The sequence below is a fragment of the Gossypium hirsutum genome, chromosome D08 (assembly GCF_007990345.1).
Source record: "Gossypium hirsutum isolate 1008001.06 chromosome D08, Gossypium_hirsutum_v2.1, whole genome shotgun sequence".
Classification (NCBI taxonomy): Eukaryota; Viridiplantae; Streptophyta; class Magnoliopsida; order Malvales; family Malvaceae; genus Gossypium; species Gossypium hirsutum.
In genome coordinates this window covers 12,014,758-12,035,700 of record NC_053444.1, presented here as the reverse complement: position 1 = coordinate 12,035,700, position 20,943 = coordinate 12,014,758, and the positions used below count along the sequence as shown (strand labels likewise).

Here is a 20,943-nt window from a genome sequence, read left to right as displayed (position 1 = left end):
GTAATGAGTTAGAATGACTGAATACATGTTACAGTTATTTGTGTGTTCTGCATTGGCATAGGTTGGGATATTGTGAAAGGGAAAGAAGTCTATTCTAAAATCGTGGCTACGCCACAATGAGTATTACTCTGATTCTGGCGCTTGTCACATACTAATCTAGCAGCTAAGCTACGTATCTGTAAACATGTCAACGAACATTCTAAAGGTGTGCATGGTTGGTTGGGCATTGAATGTCCATAATGGTGTGTTGGGATGGCAGAATACAGTATGTAGCAGACGAGGATAGGAATGTTGCATCTAAATATAATATGTACCATATACGAACTAAAATTGCATATATATATATGTAACTGATCTGCTCTGAATCTGAACTGGTATTACTTCTGTAACGAGCCGAATCACTGAAATTGGAACTACTTTATAAGCGAGCATTAATTGAATAAATTTCCTTTTTTGAACTGAGTTAACACCTCATTTTATTATTGATTGGATTTCAAGTGGTCCCTAGTCTTGAATGGGTCAGTGCCACAGGAGCTCGGTCAAGTATTTATCTCTTTAATTAGTATATTAGGAGTTTCGGTAAATTATATCAGCATGACTTTGGAAAAATTATATACTTAATTATCTTCTGTGACATATATTATGTGAAGCATGGTTAGTTTTATTGTGTGGTTTGTGTGGTAATCGATAATTGATGATGTAACTCTTTAAATATGAGCTGGACGTCTAGGCCAGGTTTAGGGTGTTACATTTAGTGGTATCAGAGCCAGATTTGTCAACACTCGGGCTATGTTTGGGCTCATAATGTATAAGAAAAGTAGTAGTGATAATTTAATATATGAATTAATATGGAAACACTGAAACTTTAGTGAACGATTGAGCCTCCGATGCTGACCCTGTAAGTATTTCTATCCTGTTATAAAGATTGTAAAACCTAAACTGTTGTTAGCAAAAGGTTTGATGTGAACTGGTGGAATCATCTTACTGGATGTCTAAACTGATCTGTGTACTCTGACATTGTAGCTAGATTTACTTAATGAGTTCGTGCGGTAGTCATGGACGCGGTATGCAAGGGTGTCAAAAATGTCGAGAAGGAGTTTGAGCAGAGTCATCCTCTATGGGTAGCATGTCCAATCTGAAAACCAACGAGACTGTTGGTACTCCCACTGCTGAGACGGAGTCCCAGACTCCAATGGTTGGGGACGATGCACTATTTCAAGCCATGATTCAAGTATTGGAAAGGGTCGCAGGGACCTAATCGGGATCGGGAAGTCGAGGGTCGATTACTAAATAACTCCAATCGAATGGGGTTGAACTATTCAAGGGCGTTATAGAAGTTTTTCCTACTATTGCTAAGTATTGGCTCGAGTCTACCGAGCGCATTATGACAAATCTTAACTGTACTCCCACTCAAAAATTGAAGGGTGATGTGTCCCTACTCCGGGACGAAGCTTATCAGTAGTGGCTGACAGTTGAATAAGGTGCCTTGCCCGACCAGGCTAACTGATATTATTTCAAGAACACCTTCCAAGGTAAGTATGTGGGGCGAGTTATGTTGAAGCTTGTCGACATGAGCCTAGTTCAGGGCGGTCGATCTGTGGCTAAATATGAAACCGAGTTCCTGCGACTGAGTAGGTATGCAAGGACTTTGGTAGCGCCTGACTATGACAAGTGTGTGAGGTTTGAGGAAGGGCTAAGATATAATCTACGGGTTCTAATAGCTCCTCAGAGAGAGCTAGTTTTTGCAGTCTCAGTTGACAAAGCAAAGATAGTAGAAGAAGTAAAGTGTACTCAGCGCGAGCGGCGTGACCGTAAGAATTATCAGAATAAGGTTAAGAAGGATTCGAGTCCCTCTAGTTCTAGTCAGCGTCCTAAGAAGCGAGCGAGATTTGATAGGCTCCCAAGGGCCGAGGTACCAGCCGTAGTGACTAAGATTCAGTTGTGCGGTTATTGTGGGAAGCGCCATCCAGACGAGTGTTGGAGGAAGTTAGGAGTGTGTCTCTGTTGCGGGTCCATGGAGCATCGAGTTAGGGATTGCCCCCGTCAACCAAACTTAGTGCCAACTGCGGCACAAACTCCGGCTCCAAATTCTGTTCGGTCTCTGAAAGAGGTTTTTCAACCATTCAGAGGTCGCGGTACTGGTAATGGTAGGGGTGGTAATAGATCTAGGAGAGGACACAGAGCACCGGACAGAGGTGCAGGTCAAGTTGAGGCTCGTCAGCCGGCACTGGTTTATGCAGCGAAACGCTGTGAGGAGAGCGATGATGTTGATGTCATTGTAGGTACCTTTTTTATTCATTATGTTCCGTATTATGCTCTCATTGATATTGATCCTACTCACTCATACATAGCTAGTGTTGTTTCTGTAAATCTGGGTTTAATTATTGAGAATATTGTTAGAGAGTTTTCTGTGATTAGCCCTTTGGGCCAGTCAATTTGAGTTGACAGAGTATACAGACGGGTAACCTTAGAGCTCCAGGGTATGGTATTTTCAGCTAATTTAATAGAATTACCCTGTAATAAGTTCGATTTAATTCTGGGAATGGATTGGCTCGTTGAGTATCGGGCCAGTCTAGACTGTGCAACCAAGAGGGTTACTCTGAGATTGAATGAGAATGACGAGGTGGTCATGGTTGGTGAGCATCGAGATTACCTCTCTAATGTAATCTCCGTTCTTATAGCAAATAAGTTAGTCCGAAAGAGGTGTGAGGCATACTTTGCTTACATATCCGATTCTGTTCCCGTAAAACTTTCAGTGGGAGATATCCACACTGTGAGGTAATTTCTAGACGTCTTTCTCGAGGAATTTTCTGGAGTACCTTTGGATAGAGAGGTGGAGTTTGGAATTGATTTTTTACTAGGTATTGCTTCAATGTCTATTGCGCTTTACCGAATAGCACCAAAAAAGTTGACCAAACTAAAAACACAGCTTCAAGAACTCTTTGATAGGGGATTTATTCGACCGAGTATGTCTCCGTAAGGGGCATCAGCATTGTTTGTTAAGAATAAAGATGGGTCGATGAGAATGTGCATAGATTACTGGTAATTAAACAAGTTAACAATAAAAAATAAGTACTCGTTACCAAGGATTGATGATTTGTTCGACCAGTTTCGAGGAGCATCTGTTTTCTCCAAAATTGATTTACACTCCGGTTACCATCAGCTCAAAGTCAAGGAAACTGATGTGTACAAAATCGCCTTTAGGACCTGTTACGGACATTACGAGTTCCTAGTGATGCCTTTCGACTTTACGAATGTCCCGGCAGCGTTTATGGATTTAATGAATTAGGTATTTCAACCGTACTTGGATTAATTTGTAGTGGTTTTTACCGATGATATTTTTATCTACTCTAAAATTAAAATTGAGCATAATGATCATCTTCGCATTGTACTTCAGATACTTCGAGAAAAATAGTTATATGCCAAGTTTAGTAAGTGTGAGTTTTGGTTGCAGGAAGTCACTTTTCTAGGTCATGTTGTGACGATGGAAGGGATCCGAGTTGATCCCAATAAAATAGAAGCTATTGTTGATTGAAAACAACCGAAAAATATATCTAAGCTTCGTAGCTTCCTGGGTTTAGCCGGTTACGACTGAAGGTTCGTCGAAGGATTTTCTCTGATTGCGTCACCTCTGATGAAGCTGTTGCGTAAAAGTACTCCATTTGTGTGGTCTGAGGCACAACACTGTAGTTTCGATAAGCTCAAGTTTGTTTTGTGGTATACACTGATGCTTCACATGTTGGGTTAGGATGTGTGCTTATGCAAGACAGTAAGGTGGTCGCTTACGTGTCGCGACAACTTAAGACACACGAGGGTAACTATCTGAGGCATGATCTTGAACCGGTTGCAGTTGTGTTTGCACTAAAAATCTGGAGACATTATCTGTATGCTGAAAAGTGTATTATTTACACCGATCACAAAAGTCTCAAATATTTGTTAACCTAAAAAGAGTTAAATCTTCGGAAATGTCGATGGGTTGAGCTACTTAGAGATTACGATTGCACGATAGAATACCATCCGGGTAAGGCTAATGTGGTAGCCGATGGCCTTAGTTGTAGAGCGATGACTGATCTGAGAGCAATGTTAGCTCGTCTGAGTTTGGTTGAGGATAAGGGACTGTTGGTAGAATTACAGGTCAAACAGATTTCGGTAGAGTAGATTCGAGCTAAGCAATTGAACGATGAGTCCTTAGTTCAGCGATTGCAACATGTTGGTTCAAACAAGACTTTCGATTTTAGCTTTAATAGCGATAATGTGTAATGCTTCAAAGGTTGGATTTGTGTACCCAATGACAAGGAGTTAAGGCATTCGATCCTATAGGAGGCACATAATAGTCCCTATGTTATGCATCCTGGTGTGAACAAGATGTATCGAGATTTCTGAGAGCTTTATTGGTGGCTCGGACTGAAACAGGAAGTAGTCACTTTTGTATGCCACTGTCTGACATGTCAAAAAGTTAAGGCCGAACATTAGTTGCTCTCCGGATTGCTTCAACCAGTTAAGATTCCACAATGGAAATGGGAGCGGGTAACAATGGATTTTGTTAGGGGGTTGCCTTTAACCTCCGTTAAGAAAGCTTCAGTTTGGGTCATCGTTGATCGACTGACCAAAACGGCCCACTTCATTCCCATCCAAATAGATTACTTTTTACAGAAGCTAACTAAACTGTATATCGCTGAAATTGTGAGACTACACGAAATTTCGATCTCGATCATCTCTAACAAAGATATGCAATTTACGTCTCGATTTTGGAAGAAACTCTACAATGCTTTAAGCACCCGACTTAATTTCAACACTACGTATCACCCTTAGACCGATGGGCAGTTAGGGCGAGTTATTTAGATCCTAGAGGATATGCTTCGGGGTTGTATGATAGATTTCAAGGGTAGTTGGGAAGAGTACCTACAGTTGGCGGAGTTTGCATATAATAATAGCATTTATTCTAGTATTCATATGGCACCCTATGAGGCCTTATATGCTCGTAAGTGTTGTACTACGCTATGTTGGACAGAATTAAATGAACGTCGTATTTTGGGTCTTGAGCTAGTTTCTGAAACTGAGAACATTGTGAAAGTGATTCATAATCGCCTGAAAGCAGCTTCTGATCGACAGAAGTTTTATGCGGATTTAAAAAGAAGGGATACTGAATTTTCAATAGGTGATCAAGTGTTTCTAAAGGTACTCCCAAGGTTCATTGGACCTTACCGTATTCTGAAGCATATTGGACCTATTGTGTATCAGTTGGAGTTACCGTCAGAATTGGAACGAATTCATGATGCGTTTCATGTCTCGATGTTGAGGCAGTATTGAACTGATGCATCGCATATTGTTCCTATCGATGAAATCGAATTGCGACCAGATTTAACATTCGAAGAAGAACTTGTCCAGATATTAGAATGTGATGTTAATGTGCTGAGGAAGAAAACTGTTCCTCTAGTAAAGGTTCTGTGGAAAAACCACGGTACAGAGGAAGCCACGTGGGAACCTAAAGAATCGATCCGCCTACTGTATCTGTATTTATTTGACTCAGGTAAAATTTTGAGGCTGAAATTTCTTTTAGGGGGAGAGAGTTACAACGCCCCAAAATTTTTAAGAATTTAATTGTGAGAATTTGCAGTAATTAGATTTTTGCATCTCTGGTTTTGTGCCCTACTTTTATGTTTAAGGTCTGAAGTTCGAGTTGCATCATTAAAAGTTTTGTTATTGTTTTTAAAACCACCTTCATCCATATGTTTCGTAGTTAAGTCCAATTCTAGGTAAATCAATGTCAAGAATGAGCCTACTGGTTCACCGGTTAAGCATCTGTCTGTATTTTGTCTAGTCCTGAGTTCAAATCCCATCGTATGCGTTAGGAAATATTTTTTTTGCAAGAAGGTGGGATGGTGGTTAACTTAAAATAGTCTAAAGAATTTCTATCGTATCTTCTTTTTTGTTTTTTTTTCTAAAGTTTATGTTCTTTTCCAGCTCTCCTCCTTTTCTTTTATTTTTCTTTTATTGTGTGAGTCACACGGGTAGGGACACGGACGTGTGTCCAGGCTGTGTAACTCACTGTTTATGCTTCGGAACCACACGGGCAAGGCACATGGGCGTGTAACCTAGCCGTGTGGCAGGTCATTTGGGCCCGTAAGTTGTTTTCAAGGTCGTGAATGTTACTTAATATTGATACCAACTTCCTTAATGTACGAATGATCGAATTTGATTAATGAGAACTGTCTGATACTCTGAGACTGATCTGTAAGCAACATAATTATATGTGTTCTATAATACTTGCTTTGATATTGAACTGTCTTATTTAATTGTGTAATGAGTTAGAATGACTGAATACATGTTACGGTTATTTGTGTTTCTGCATCGGCATAGGTTGGGATATTGTGAAGGGGAAAGAAGTCTGTTATGAAATCGTGGCTACGCCACAATGAGTATTACTCTGATTCTGGTGCTTGTCACATACTAATCTAGCAACTAAGCTCCGTATCTGTAAAAGTGTCAACGAACACTCTAAATGTGTGCATGTTTGGTTGGGCATTGAATGTCCATAATAGTGTGTTGGGATGGTTGAAGACAATATGTAGCGGACGGGGATAAGAATGTTGTATCTGAATCTGATCTGTACCATATATGAACTGAAATTGCATATATATATATGTAACTGATCTACTCTAAATCTGAAATGGTATTACTTCTGTAACGAGCCAAATCGTTGAAATTGGAACTACTTTATAAGCAAGCATTAATTAAATAAACTTCCTTTTCGCACTGAGTTCACAACTCATTTTGTTATTGATTGGATTTCAGGTGGTCCCCAGTCTTGAACAGGTCGGTGCCACGGGAGCTCGGTCAAGCGTTTTTCTCTTTAATTAGTATATTAGGAGTTTCGATAAATTATAACAGTATGACTTTGGAAAATTTATATACTTAATTTTCTTTTGTGATGTATATTATGTGAAACATGGTTAGTTTTATTGTATGGTTTGTGTGGGAATCGATAATTGATGATGTAACTCTCTAAATCTGGGCTAGATGTCTAGGTCAGGTTTAGGGTGTTGCATAATTAGCTATTCAATCATTAAAATGATTGGACCAAGAATTAATTTAACTCTATAATAAAATTGTAAACATTATAAAATAATATTTACTGACTCGATCATCGAAAGACAGGGGAGGTTCCGAAACCATCGTTTCCTGTACCACTGAAAAATGAGATATTACAATATTAAAAAATGGTTTAATTTCAATTTTGGACCTTTGGCTAATTGTAATTTAAGTCCTCAAGCCTTTGGTCAATTAAAAACCTATAGCGATTGGACTTTTACAATTTAGTCCATGTACCATAATTAAGCAATTAATTAACAAAATTGATGGGCCAAACATTAATATACTTTTATAATAACTCCGTAAATATTCATATTTAAATATTTAAGGACTCTATTTACGAAAATAGAGTTTTAAAATCGCTTTTTTTAACACCGATGAAATCGAGTTATTATAAATTTAGTATATATATTGATTAAAGCTTAATCAATCTAACCTAATTAATGTAATCATGACTTAATTAACTCAAACTAACCAATAATCATATTTAGTGGAATTGTCATCATCAACCACTATCTCTTATTTAAAAATAATTCAATAACCATTTTGACCCATCGGTTAATCACCATATAGGTCATCATGCTTTTTCTTAATTAAAACTCAATAGCAATTGAACTTTTTACAATTTAGTATCTGAGCTTTACTTAAGTATTTTATCAGCTAAATTATTGTAACACCCCTTACCTGAGACCGTTGCCGGAGTTGAGCATGGGGCATTACTTTACTTAACTTATTAGTTCGGGGCATAAAAATTTGCTTTTAAAATTTATTTCACTGTGCACCATAATGCTGTGCACCTGCATAGCAGTCACTAATTTAATTATAACTCGAGTTACAAAATCCAAAATTTAGATCTGTAAATTTTCCCTGAAACTAGACTCATATATTATCTTACCATAAAATTTTTAGAATTTTTGGTTTAGCCAATTAGTACAGTTTATTCATTAAAGTCTCCCCTGTTTCACTGCTTGATGATTCTGACCTTTATTCACTAAAAATAAATTTTCTCATTGTATGATTTTCATATGGTGTTCTAACTTGTTTTTACAGAAAATAGACTCACTAAGGAATCTAGAAATATAATTTATAACTCAGAATAATTTTTTTTATAATTTTTAATGATTTTCTAAAGTCAGAACAAAGGACTCCAAAAACCATTCTGACCCTGTCTAACCAAAATTTAAATATATTAGAATATAAAATTCCTTTACCCACACCGTTATTTTTCTATAAAAATAGACTCGGTAAGATTTAATTATATATCATTCACTCTCTAATTCATTTTATACTATCCTTGGTGATTTTTCAAAGTCACATCACTGCTGCTGTCTCAAAACTATTTCATTGCAAATTTTTACTCTTTCATAATTTCTAGGTATAAACTATCACATAGGCATTCATAATACCAAACATATTCTTACTTAGCCATTTTAATAGCTAACCATTAGCCATATCATATAGACACACTCAAAATGACTAAGTCTCTATACATGCCATAGCTTTACATGTTTCGAAATCACATAATACCGAGATGTCTGTAGATAGTGTGAGACGAACTCCGACGTCCTTGTGATCCTTGAACTGACTTGGCGATACTATAAAAATAAGGAAAATAAAGAAAGTAAGCATAAAGCTTAGTAATTTTACAAGTAAATAAATAACAACATTTATCATAAATAATCATACTCATAAATTTCATCAAACATTAGAATCTTTACTCGCTTCTTTACTTACTCACTTGTTTACTTACTTGCTTACTTAAATAACTCATGATTATAACTTACTCCTCCCTTGCTGAAATTTCTTTCTCAACTAATAACTGAGATATTCTCAATACTTATAACTCACCTGAATTTATTATTATGCTTTTATCTGAACTTTCATGTAACATGGTCTATTTACTAGCCCGTTGAATCACTTGGAATGCTAAGGATACTCGGGTCTCTTGTCTGATAATACATGCCAAAGCTATGTCCCAGACATAGTCTTACATGGGATGTTTTCTGTATTGCCAATGCCATATCCCATATCTGGTCTTACATGGGAGTTCTCATATCGGTGCCCATGCCATGTCCCAGACATGGTCTTACGGGGAACCTCTCATCTTGGTGCCAACACCATGTCCCAGACATGGTCTTACATGGGACCTCTCATAATCTCAATGATACCAATGACATGTCCCAGACATGGTCTTACATGGGATCTCATTCCCTTAATGTCATGACATTTGTATCCGATACATTCCCAATTTTTCAACAGGGCTTTTATCACTGATTCTCTGTCACCTCATACTTAAGTCAACATTAGATATTTTCATGAAATAAATACATAATTTCTGAAAAATAATAGAATTAATAATAATTATCAAAATGTTGCATTTATTTACCGTAAACTTACCTTGGTACAAAATATGGCCAAATCTATCAACTTAGTCTTCAACCTTTTTCTTTCCTTGGTCTAACCCCGAATTTCTTTATTCTTGATCTATAATAGAAAATTTATCTTATTTAATACTCACATTCATTAAAACAATCCTTGACTCAAACTTTGGAAAAATTACAATTTTGCCCCTAAACTTTTGCATAATTATACTTTTGCCTCAAAGCTCGGGAATTAAACTTCATCCCTTATTCTTATGTTTTATGACATGCTAAAAAGTTTTCTCTTCTATGGCAACATCAAATTCCCACTCTAACACTTACTTATGAATATTCATTTTTACCAATTATGTCGTTTTACTCGTTTTCACTTAAAATCGCTTAGCAAAAGTTGTTTAACATAATTTCAAGCTTCATAATCTACCATAAAACATCAAAATAAACATATTTCACCTATGGGTATTTTTCCAAATATGAACCCTAGGTTAAATTATTGCTAGAATAAGCTAAATCAAGTTACCGTGGCTTCAAAAACGTAAAGAACATTAAAAACGGGGCTTGGAATCACTTACTATGGAGCTTGGAAGCTTGAAAACCCTAACTATGGCTTCCACCCTTGCTAATTTCGGCCAAATGAAGAAGATGACCACAATTTGCCATTTTTCCCCTTTAATTAATTTTAATTACCAAATTACCAAAATGCCCCTAACTTAAAAATTTCCTATTTCACTTATCTCGTGTCTATTTTTGTCCATAACTTAACCAATGGTATAATTACCATATAAAGACCTCCAATTTAAAATTTCATAACAATTGGACACCTCTAACATGTAGAACTCAACTTTTGCACTTTTTTACAATTTAGTCCTTTTGACTAAATTGAGCGCCCAAACGTTGAAATTTTTGAACGAATTTTTCATGAAATCATTTTGTGAAATTGTAGTCCATAAAATATAGTAAAAATAAATTTTTACTCATCGGATTTGTGGTCCCGAAACCATTGTTCCGACTAGGCCCAAAATCGGGATGTTACAATTACTCAACCATTCCTCAATATATTGTTATATTAACTCCGTAAATATTATTATTTTATATTTACGGGCTCGATTTATGGAAATGGGGTTCTAAAATTGTATTTTCTGATACTATTGAAAATCGAGTCGTTACAAGTTCTTCATAAGAGCTTTCGTAAGCTCATTTATAACCTGGATTTGATTAAATAACATATTATAATTAAGTATTGAACCTAATGACTTGTGTAATTGTTTATATTATATGCAAATGAAGTTGTAGTTACTTTGGCAACGAATGTGTCATCTCAGATCTCGAATCTGGTGAATGAGTTAGGTGTTACATATACGTTTTTATAAAATTTTAAATATTTTAAAATATGTTTTATTAATTTTATAATTTTTTATAATTTATTCGATTTTTATTTTTTATAATATTTATAAATATTTATGATTTTTATATATTTATATCAATTTATAATTTTTTTATTTTTAATAATTTTTATGAAAAGTATAAAGATTAAACTATAAGTTATCACGTGTCAATTTTTTATTTGTTTGTCAATTTTAATGATGAGCGTGATAAAAATACAAATTGTTACCAAAAAAGCTTAATTGATTTTTTATTAACAAAAAGAAATTAATTGAATGTGAATTTAATAAAGGAAATTAATTTATTTTTTTGTTTCTTTAAGATGCTTTTTATAAATAGCATTGGTTGAAGCATCAAGACACCTTTTTTATGAGCTTGGGCCTTGGTGCCACCCTGAAATTAATGCGTTTGACCATGATCCAGCTGCATTCTTACGTGGAAGATTTGAAGGCTTAGCAAAAGATGCCATATCCTTTAATGTAGATGGATCATTTAAACAAACGCTTATATATGTAAAGGCCATCAGATTCTAGAAATGATCTAGAAAAAAAGAAACACAACTTGCCTACTCAAATGGCAAACTTTTCATATAATCCTACATGTTTATTGGTGCATGCTTCAAATTCCATGGATGTTTCATAAACATATGAAGGAACAAATTTATGAAATAGACTACTGCAGAATCACCCTCAAGCTGATGAAATTTCTTGAGGGTTTTGCAGATTTTCATTAGTTTTGTTTCAAGGTGTTAAATTGATTTTAAAACTGGCATCAAATTAGTTGGTTCCTTACTTTCTGGCACTGCCACCACGTTGACAACTTATAGTGTATATGGCCTTATCTGAGAGACAAAAGGAAGGAACTGGACCTTTTTATGCATCCATTCTATTCATTCCCATCTACATCTTAAAGGCCAAAAACTTGTTTTTTTATCATGCATTGAAGTTCCTAGATTTGTGGACACTCATCCAGATGCATCATTTGTTAAGGTCCTCATGATTTTTCCTTAACTGTACCCACCTCATGGATGCTCTTCAGCAATGCTTAATTTCTTTAAAGCCAATTACATATAGTTTTTTTGCAGCAAGCCATACAGTTAAAGAATGGAGAATCCTGTCCTGTCCCACCGTGACGAAGGAACATGTGCGGTCCTTTGCCGTTCACAGGCTCACTCGCTCGTGGGATGGCACTGTCTGAAAAGAGCAGCAACGCTATGCATGAAGTGAGACTATGCCTATCTGTGTGCTCACATGTGGGAAGAATCATACAAGTTGGTGGGGCGCAATACAAAGATCTACAGCCACCGAAAGCCATCACGTTCGCGATCTCATTCGCAATCTTTCTGCAAATAGGGTTCAAAGGAGACGATTGTGAGAATCTGGTCTTAATTGACTAGCAAGCCTCAGAATATTTTCTACTTTCGTTAAATCTTGATTGGAATTAGAAAGTATTGGAAGTCCATGAAATCTACAAACAAAAGGTAAAATACTTGGTTAGTAGGCTAAACACGTAGATTGCTAAATCAGGTTTACGTAAGGGTTTATATCAGATTCCTATAGCTATAGGCTGCTTACAGTTGATCACTTTTAGCAGAAAATTTCCCTTCCAACTTGTTGAGCCCGTAGCTATGGGAACACAGTAGTCTCCATCATATAAAGTACCTTTATTCGTTTTAGCATCTAAGTAAAGCAGGGTGTTTTTTTGGAGTTCTTGTTCAAACAGAGAAGTTTACTCTATGATGTCCCTCTATGATGTCCCTATAAATACTCTACCATGGGAGCTTAAGTTCCCAAGTCAAGTCCAAAAAAGCTTTGGACTCCTTTCTGTCTTCCCCACTTCACCCTCACAAACTCCAATCTACCACCACCATTGGATCGAGTGCAGCCGGAATTCGGTCTTTGAAGTGAAATCGGTACCAAGCCGGGGCTTCTCCGAACTTAAACATTTTCTTCGTCCCGTGGTACAGACTTTCTTTAAGCAAATTACATTGTGAATATCAGGATTCAACATGGACAAGGTGATGAGATTGGCCACAGAGAGAGGGGTAGTGCTATTCAGCAAGAGCTCATGTTGCCTATGTTATGCTGTCAAAATTCTATTCCAAGAGCTTGGGGTAACCCCAACAATTCATGAGATCGACCAAGACCCTGAAGGCCGAGAAATGGAGAGAGCCCTCATGAGGTTGGGGTGCAAAGCGCCGGTTCCGGCGGTCTTCATAGGTGGAAAGCTGGTGGGATCCACCAATGAAGTCATGTCCCTCCACTTAGGAGGAGGGCTGATCCCTTTGCTGAGGCCATATCAGGCTTTGTGCTAAACTAAATACAAATTACTCCTTCAATTAACATTGAAAGAAATAAGTTGGCTCAAAATCAGTGGTCTCTCTAGTGAGCTGTACGTATTGTGTAGTCTGCATGTGTAGTTTTATTTCTATGTTCTATCATGTGTCATCTTAGCATTGGTATATGTAGTCTTTTTCTACTTCTTAATGAAGTTTACTTTATATACTTTTCTCTGCTTTTCAACTTTCAAAAGAATTTTAAAGATTACTATATGTTATTTGGATGCTTCGTTCCTCGAGGAATTACTTTCTGCAATTATTTTTATTCATTCAATATTGAAGCCATTTGTAAAAACCTAACATAAAAGTATATATGCAAGTGTTACGCTAATAAAGATCGTCTTTCTTTTGATGTCAATATATCATATTTTTTGCAAGGAAATCAAATTTTATAGCTTCTTACGTATTTGTTAACATTAATTTAGCAAATATCGATTCCATAAAAATAACAAAATCTTCTCATAACATAAATTATAAAAAGGTCCCAGTTTTGGAAAAAAAATTCATAAAAGTAAAATGGATTACCAGCCAAAATCAACAACCGACACCACTATATATTTCTTCTTGACCACTTACAAATCTATAAGTATCATTTGTTGTTCATCCAATCGTTTGTCCAGTTACAACTAGCTTTGCAACAAGTTGTAACAGTTTGTTGTTTTTAATTGGCAATTTTTTAAGTGTATTTATTAGAAAATTTTAAGTTTTGTAAAATGCAGCAAAATTAGGATAATTTTTGTAAAGAAAACTAGTCCATTTGGTGTATCTACAAATATACAAGGGTTTCATATTTAACACATATACGATCACAAGAAGAATGGATCGGTTTTGTGAAAATTTATCTCAATCATTTTTATTTTTATCTTAAGGGTAAATAATTTGGTGAGATTTATGTGTATCAGAAAACAGATTGAAGTTTACTTATTAATACTAGGCTCTAACTCTTTATGTGGAAGTCTCATTCAACATTGGAAGATATGAATTGAAGAGAGTAAATATCTAATTCATTGAAAGAAACTTGTTCTTGAGTGTATTTACTTATGTTCAAAACTTGTTTTGCTGGTTTTTATTAAGCTTTCGCAAGAAAAAACTTGGTGAGAGCTTTTATTGTAATAAAGAGAGAGAGGTGGTGGTTACAACGGTGGGGATATCAGTTGGGTTTAAATCATAGCTTGTACAATGAAAGTTATAGTAGATTTCTTATTAGACAAGGTCTTGCAAACATAGGATGATTCCGAACTATGTAAATGTTTGCTTGTGTTCATTTGTCTTACTTTTATTACTTGTTTCTTAGGTCACAACTGAATGAATAGTTACTTAGAAATTTCAAACACTTTCAATTAGTATCAGAGCTAAACATTAGATGAACTTAGTGGGATTTTATTGTTAGTTATTGAATCATGGAAGGAAGTTCAATTTCCTTGTCACCTATGCTTGATGGCTTAAACGATGCCTACTGAAAGGCAGGAATGATAGCGAGTATAAAGTTTATAAATGAGAAGGCTTGAAAAACTATTCTAGCTAGATGGACACCCCTTGAAACTACCAATGTTGATGGTACTACAATTATGAAAACAAAAATTACTTGGTTTGCAAATGAAGATAAAGCATCAAGCTAACAACTCTAAAGCTCTAAATGACATTTTTTATGGCATAGACCCTTAGGAATTTAGGAACATCTCCAAATGCATTTTAGTTTGAGAAGCTTGGGTCATTCTTGAAACCATTCATAAAAGGACCACTAGTGTGAAGCAGTCAAAGTTACAAATGTTAATATCAGGTTTGAAAACTTAAGAATGACTGATGATGAAACTCATTTTGATTTTTATGCAAAATTTTGTGATATATCTAAACAAGTTTTTTTCTTTCGAAAGGAAATACTCAAATGCAAAGTTAGTATGGAAAGTGCTAATATCTATTCCAGAGAGATGAATTTGCAAGAAACCATAAGAGATAAAATCAAGACTGAAATGAGTATTGCTTTGAATGTTAAATCTCGAATTGCAACTAGCACTGCAACAATTGTCTCTATAGAGAATTTAAGAGAAAAATTGGCCCTTCCTACAAGAAACTTCAACAAATCTTTTTGAAATTACAATAAGAATAAAGCTAAATGAGATACGATAGAATAAATAATCAAAAAGAAAATAATTCAGTGTCATGAATGTAAAGGCAACAGACATATTGAGGTTGAATGTGCCAACATTCAGAAATATATTGTAGAAGAAAGATAAAGAGAAGGCTACTATGGTAACTCGAGCCTCCAAGAAGAGAAAGATTGTAAAAGAAATCTGCAGTACCCCATACCCGACTCGATCGTCGGGTTTGAGCTACGAGATGCCACATTCATTGCTGGAGCAACTACGACTGATTACAAGCAAATTTCATCATATATCATTAAATAAAAAGTATTTCAAGTGTAAAATATCATATATAATCATTCTCGAGTCATATATGATCTTACAAAAACTCTATACCATCCCGGGGTCTAACTAGGATTAAACTAAAAAGTTTTTGAAATACTTCAAGTGGGTATCGCAACTTCCAGGGCTTAGTGTCGCGACACTGAAGACAGTAAAAAAGATTCTCAACCTGATGACCAAATTGTAAAGTTTTCAAAATAATATATGGGCGATATTGCAACCTCAAACAAGGGATGTCACGACAAGAAAGGGAAATGTCGTGACATTGAGGGTGTATGTCGCGAGATTGGAAACAAACCACTAAGTCCCTACTTTCCAATGCTACCAACCTAGCATATTAACCATCATTTTGGCTCCAAGGCCATAGTCAATCATTCCATATACTTAAAACTTGCCAAAAAAAAGATACCAAGCCATTAATATCACTTATATACATGACCAAGACCGATTTTAGAAAGATCATAACATTTATACAACCATTTAACCATTTTGCAACATCAACTGAACTATCCCTAGGTACATGCCATTAACATAATGAAAAAAATATACAAAGTTAGGTTGATTCGATTGTTGTCATCCGGGTGTTGACTTCACTTTTCCGAGGTGTCAAGGACACCTATACCTGCGCATGAAACAAACAAACCGTATGTTGAGCAGCAAGCTTAGTGGTACATTTATGATTCAAGATATATATATATAACATAGCTTTAACAATATGTTTCAAGATAATACATGCATATATGTACTTAATATTCAACCAAAACTTGTTCCAAGTGTCAAACATTTTTATCATCATTAAATATATGTAAGCATACTTATAACAATGCCAAAACAACCTATTCAATATTGCAACATAAATGACCAACTCCAATTTCCTTATCATTTACCAATTATTCACTATATATCAATTCAATATCATTCAAGAATCAAGCACTCGTTTATGTATCTTTATAATATGCCATTAATATTACACCATTATGTTCCATGACACTCAAATAATTTACTTTGATCTCATACCATTCAACTCATTTCTGGAGTCTATTAACTTATCCGCATTCAATTTGGCCCCTAAGGCTCGTTTTCAATTAGTTTGCACATTAGGTGTAAGCTTTCTTTATCAAACTCATATACATACAATTTTGTCACATATACTATTTCATTTTAATACTATTTATCAAACTTATCATTTGCACCCCTAGTAACATGACTCGGACTCGGACAGATACACGGATCATGCAAGCAACACACCAAACTGACACTGAAGTGCATCATCAGGTAAACTGGCACGTAAAGTGCATACTAACGTACAAAATGCATCTTGGCGCACATAGTGCATTCTAGCACACAAAACACATATCCGGCACACGAGGTACAACCTGGCGCATAAGTGCATAATCCCGTACACGAACCAATCCTATGGCATGTCAACTATATCCGACACAACTCGAACAACTAATAGAGTGCCAATATTCAACTCATTTACAATTTAGTACATATATCATTTCTCAATCATATTCACTATCGCAGTCCATTTTATCAATGTATCATATATATTTCATACCATTCAATGCATGTTCACCCAATTCCATAGCACATATCATTTTCAAGCAATTCATGTTATTTTACATTTTATTCATTTTAGTCTTCTATCTCGACAACTCATATTCAACTCAATCTAATAGTTCATATAATCACTATTTACTCACCTTGACATTTCCAAATGCAATTAATATGAAAATGTAATCAATAAATATGACCTTAAATCATAAATGTACACACTAGAGTTTTTAGGTTACTCGTCGATCACTCTCGCTTTTTCTTTCCCTTTCGAATGTTCCGCGTCAATCTTAGCTACGAGTAGCCATAAAACATATCGCACAATCAATTACCAGCCAATTCATAACCAAATATCAATTTAGTCCCTAAAATCGGGACAACCATAACTTTCAATTTAAAGCTTCAAATTAAACTTCAATTTTACATATATTCATTAGAGACCTTCTAATTTCTATTCCCAGGGAAATTTCATAATAGTTTTACATTTTATTAAATTTTGTCTCTAATGTACGAAACTAAAAATTAAACTTTACAATTTAGTCATTTTCTTAATCAAATCTTAATTTCTAACAATTCCACACCTAATTCATTCAATTCTCAACAATTACAACTGTAAAAAACTTTAACCGTTTCACAAATTGTTACATGGGCTAGCTAAATCACGCTCCCATGATTTCTATAAAATTCAAAGAAAAATGATTGGGGCCTTACTTGAAATTTAGGGTCAAATATGAAACTAGGTTGAAAGGTTTCTCTTTTCTTCTCAAATGGTGGACCGGGAGGGCTCTTGGGAAGAAGATGATGACTTTGTCATCTTTTTTCCATTTATTTAACTTATATACTATGATTAATTTTAGTTTAACTTAGTTAATTTACTTAATCATGATTAATTAAACCTTAATCTTTAATTAACTTAGGCTAATGATAAATAACATCATTTGTCACTATCATACATTTAAAATATGTCTATTAGCCATTTTAGTCCTTTGGTTAATTACCATTTAAAACCCCAAGCATTTTCCTTATTAAAAATCCATAATGATTAGACTTTTAAAATTTAGTATTTGGGCCTTAATTAACCCCATTTTTTTTACCAAATTACTTATCCAAATTTCATTTTCTCAATCTAATAATTCCGTAAATATTCTTATTTACTATTTAAAGACTCAGTTTATGGAAACGAGGTCTCGAAACCGTATTTTTCGACACCACTGGAAATTGGGCTGCTACAAAATCTCTTCTGAATCATCTAATGATTTAGAAACAAAAATAGATTCAAGCTTTGATGAGGATACATATTTCAAGAGGGTTTTCGCTAGAAGAGCAAAGACCAAGCGTCCTAATGTTCCCCTAAGTGCTCAACAAAGAAATAAGAAAATGAAGCAAGTAGGATTTCCTACAATGCTTATTGAAGCTGCAAGAAAGGTAAGACAAAAAGAAGCAACCTTGTTAGAACAGAAGAAGTGAACCTAACTCATCCCCAACATGCTCCAAGAGGTAATCTTTCATTGATCAAGAAGAACTTTATTGAGGAGTAGAGCATTAAAGAAGCCAGCTTTGCAAATGATGGAACTGATACACTTTTGGAAAACAATAAACTAATGGGGTTTGTGAGTTATGTAAAACCCTATATGAGACAAATGTACTCAAATTCTATACAAACCTGTTAAGGAGCATAAATCATAACTAAAGCAATCTTTACCATAATGTGTCCATTTGAGGGACTTGGTATGATTTTAGTCCAGAGGAAAAAAAAGTGTCGAATTGTTATTGTCAAAACATGGTAGAGTTGGATGAATCCTTGGACAAAACAATTTCAATCATCATAAAAAATTTTCATCTATCTTGGCTTGCTAAAGGTAACTAATGAGTGTTGAATCCACCAAAAATAATATTCTTACACCTAAACAATATATAAATAGTAGTATAAGGAGTAGGGTCAATCCACAAAAATTAGGATATTTAAAATTTTCATTCAATTTAACCAAGTGGCGCGTCAAACAGCTACCGTGTCCACGACGTGTGATGGTCTATACAAAAAAATAAGAATGGCAGATTAAATATGATTAAAAAATAATAGAAATAATTTAAATCAAAATAGTATTAAAATAAACAAAAATGAAATTAGATTTAAGAAACGGATGTGTTATGATAAATGTTGATAATGGAAATAAAATGATCGCAAAATAAGAAAAATAAGAACACACAAATTTTATGTGGAAACCCTTTTGGGAAAAAACTACGGGTAAAGGAGAAGAAATTCATTAATGTTGAAAAATGAATGATGCAAGAGGAGTTTTGACTACATCTATTTAAGGGTTGAAAAACCTTGTTCTAATCAAAATCAAATAGAAGAAGTGCAGTTCTATACAGATTCTACTTGTGCGACATGGTTCATTTTTCAAAACCTTGTTCTCTACGAGTTGGAAAACCCTGTTCTAATCAAAATCAAATGTTGATACGGCCCTCGGCCTATCGCCCCCAGAGATCCCCTTATTTTGCCATTGTATTTATTTCTTCAACAAGTGACGAGATTCGGGTCACACAAATTCTAACATGATGTGATGATATTCTAGCTTCAAGCTCGATTTTGGTTCCAATTTCAAACCGATCCTTGATAACAGGTCTTCTCCTTCAATAGAGAAGTCGGTTATAGTAATTAAAGACATGTCAGACCACCAACCCTTTCGTGTGTGAATTAATTGCGGGAACGCCTAACAACTAACCCTTATTGAACAAACAACCACAAAACACGCGTCCATGATTTAGCTCTTCGGTAGCCTTGCGAACTAGAAAGGCCTAACTCGAATCAACAACCTCAACCACGTAGGCCGATTAAATCTGATTGTTATGTCCCTTGACAGATCCAACCAACCGCACAATTGGACACACCAATGTGTTCTTCAATAAACTGAATACAACAACCGGTCGTATCAATTCTTCCAACAGTACATTACACAACACCGAATCAATGAGCTCTTTTTGACTTGATGTCAAGACGACTTTATGAGATGACAGTATCTATCTCCTTAACTAGGAAAGAACAAATACCGCAATAAAGGATTTTATGTACGATTTTGGATCTCATGGTTCCAAATATCAAATAAAAAATCGACCTAAAACTAGATCAAACTAATTCATAAAATTAAAGAACAATCAAATGAAAAAGAAATTAAAGAAAATAAAAAGAAAATTTGTAATATTTCTTAACTTTGCACTATTTCCCTCCCCTTTCTACCTCTCTAACTATATATAATATAAAATCTAAAAAGTTAAAATGGTGTTCCACCCCTCTTCTAAATTATCTAATTTATAAAATAAATAAAATAAAACCTAAACCTAAGTGAAGGGTGGTTGTTACTGCCACCCCAGTACTATTCATGTTTTGTTATATAATAACTTAAGTTAATAAAACCTAAAATAAAGAGAAAAACATAAAAATACAAGAAATATTAATAGATATAATAATAAAATAATCCTAAAATATTTTTTTTGTTTCCTAACACATTGGATAATAATTGTATTTACGTAGAAAATGATCAATTAAGTACTAAATTAGGTAAAATTCATGTCCAAAATTAATTAAAATAAATAATAGAAGTATGTCAATTAAGCACATTATCAAACCCCCTCCATTTAATCCATGTTTGCCTTCAAGCATTTTATGCATTTATCAACCTGAGCATACTATAATCATCCAAGTTAGTTCAACCACCACAATTCTCAATTAAATCAAATAAATAAACAATAGTAAAACTTTTATTCTACAACC

At 34.8% G+C, this 20,943-nt stretch overlaps 2 protein-coding genes across 2 annotated transcripts; both read left to right on the top strand.

Annotated features, from left to right (window-relative positions):
* Window positions 1-1,552: 1,552 nt before the first annotated feature.
* On the top strand, window positions 1,553-2,440 carry LOC107907734 (uncharacterized). The gene has a single exon (XM_016835062.1). The coding sequence runs from the start codon at window positions 1,553-1,555 to the stop codon at window positions 2,438-2,440; it is 888 nt and encodes a 295-aa protein (XP_016690551.1).
* Window positions 2,441-12,663: 10,223 nt separating this feature from the next.
* LOC107918525 (monothiol glutaredoxin-S9) lies at window positions 12,664-13,357 on the top strand. The gene has a single exon (XM_016848102.2). The coding sequence runs from the start codon at window positions 12,862-12,864 to the stop codon at window positions 13,165-13,167; it is 306 nt and encodes a 101-aa protein (XP_016703591.1). The 5' UTR covers window positions 12,664-12,861; the 3' UTR covers window positions 13,168-13,357.
* The last annotated feature ends 7,586 nt before the right edge of the window (window positions 13,358-20,943 follow it).

Excerpts from the sequence above, each read along its gene's own strand:
- LOC107907734 (XM_016835062.1), top strand. The coding sequence starts at position 1,553 with ATGTTGAAGCTTGTCGACATGAGCCTAGTTCAGGGCGGTCGATCTGTG.
- LOC107918525 (XM_016848102.2), top strand. The coding sequence starts at position 12,862 with ATGGACAAGGTGATGAGATTGGCCACAGAGAGAGGGGTAGTGCTATTC.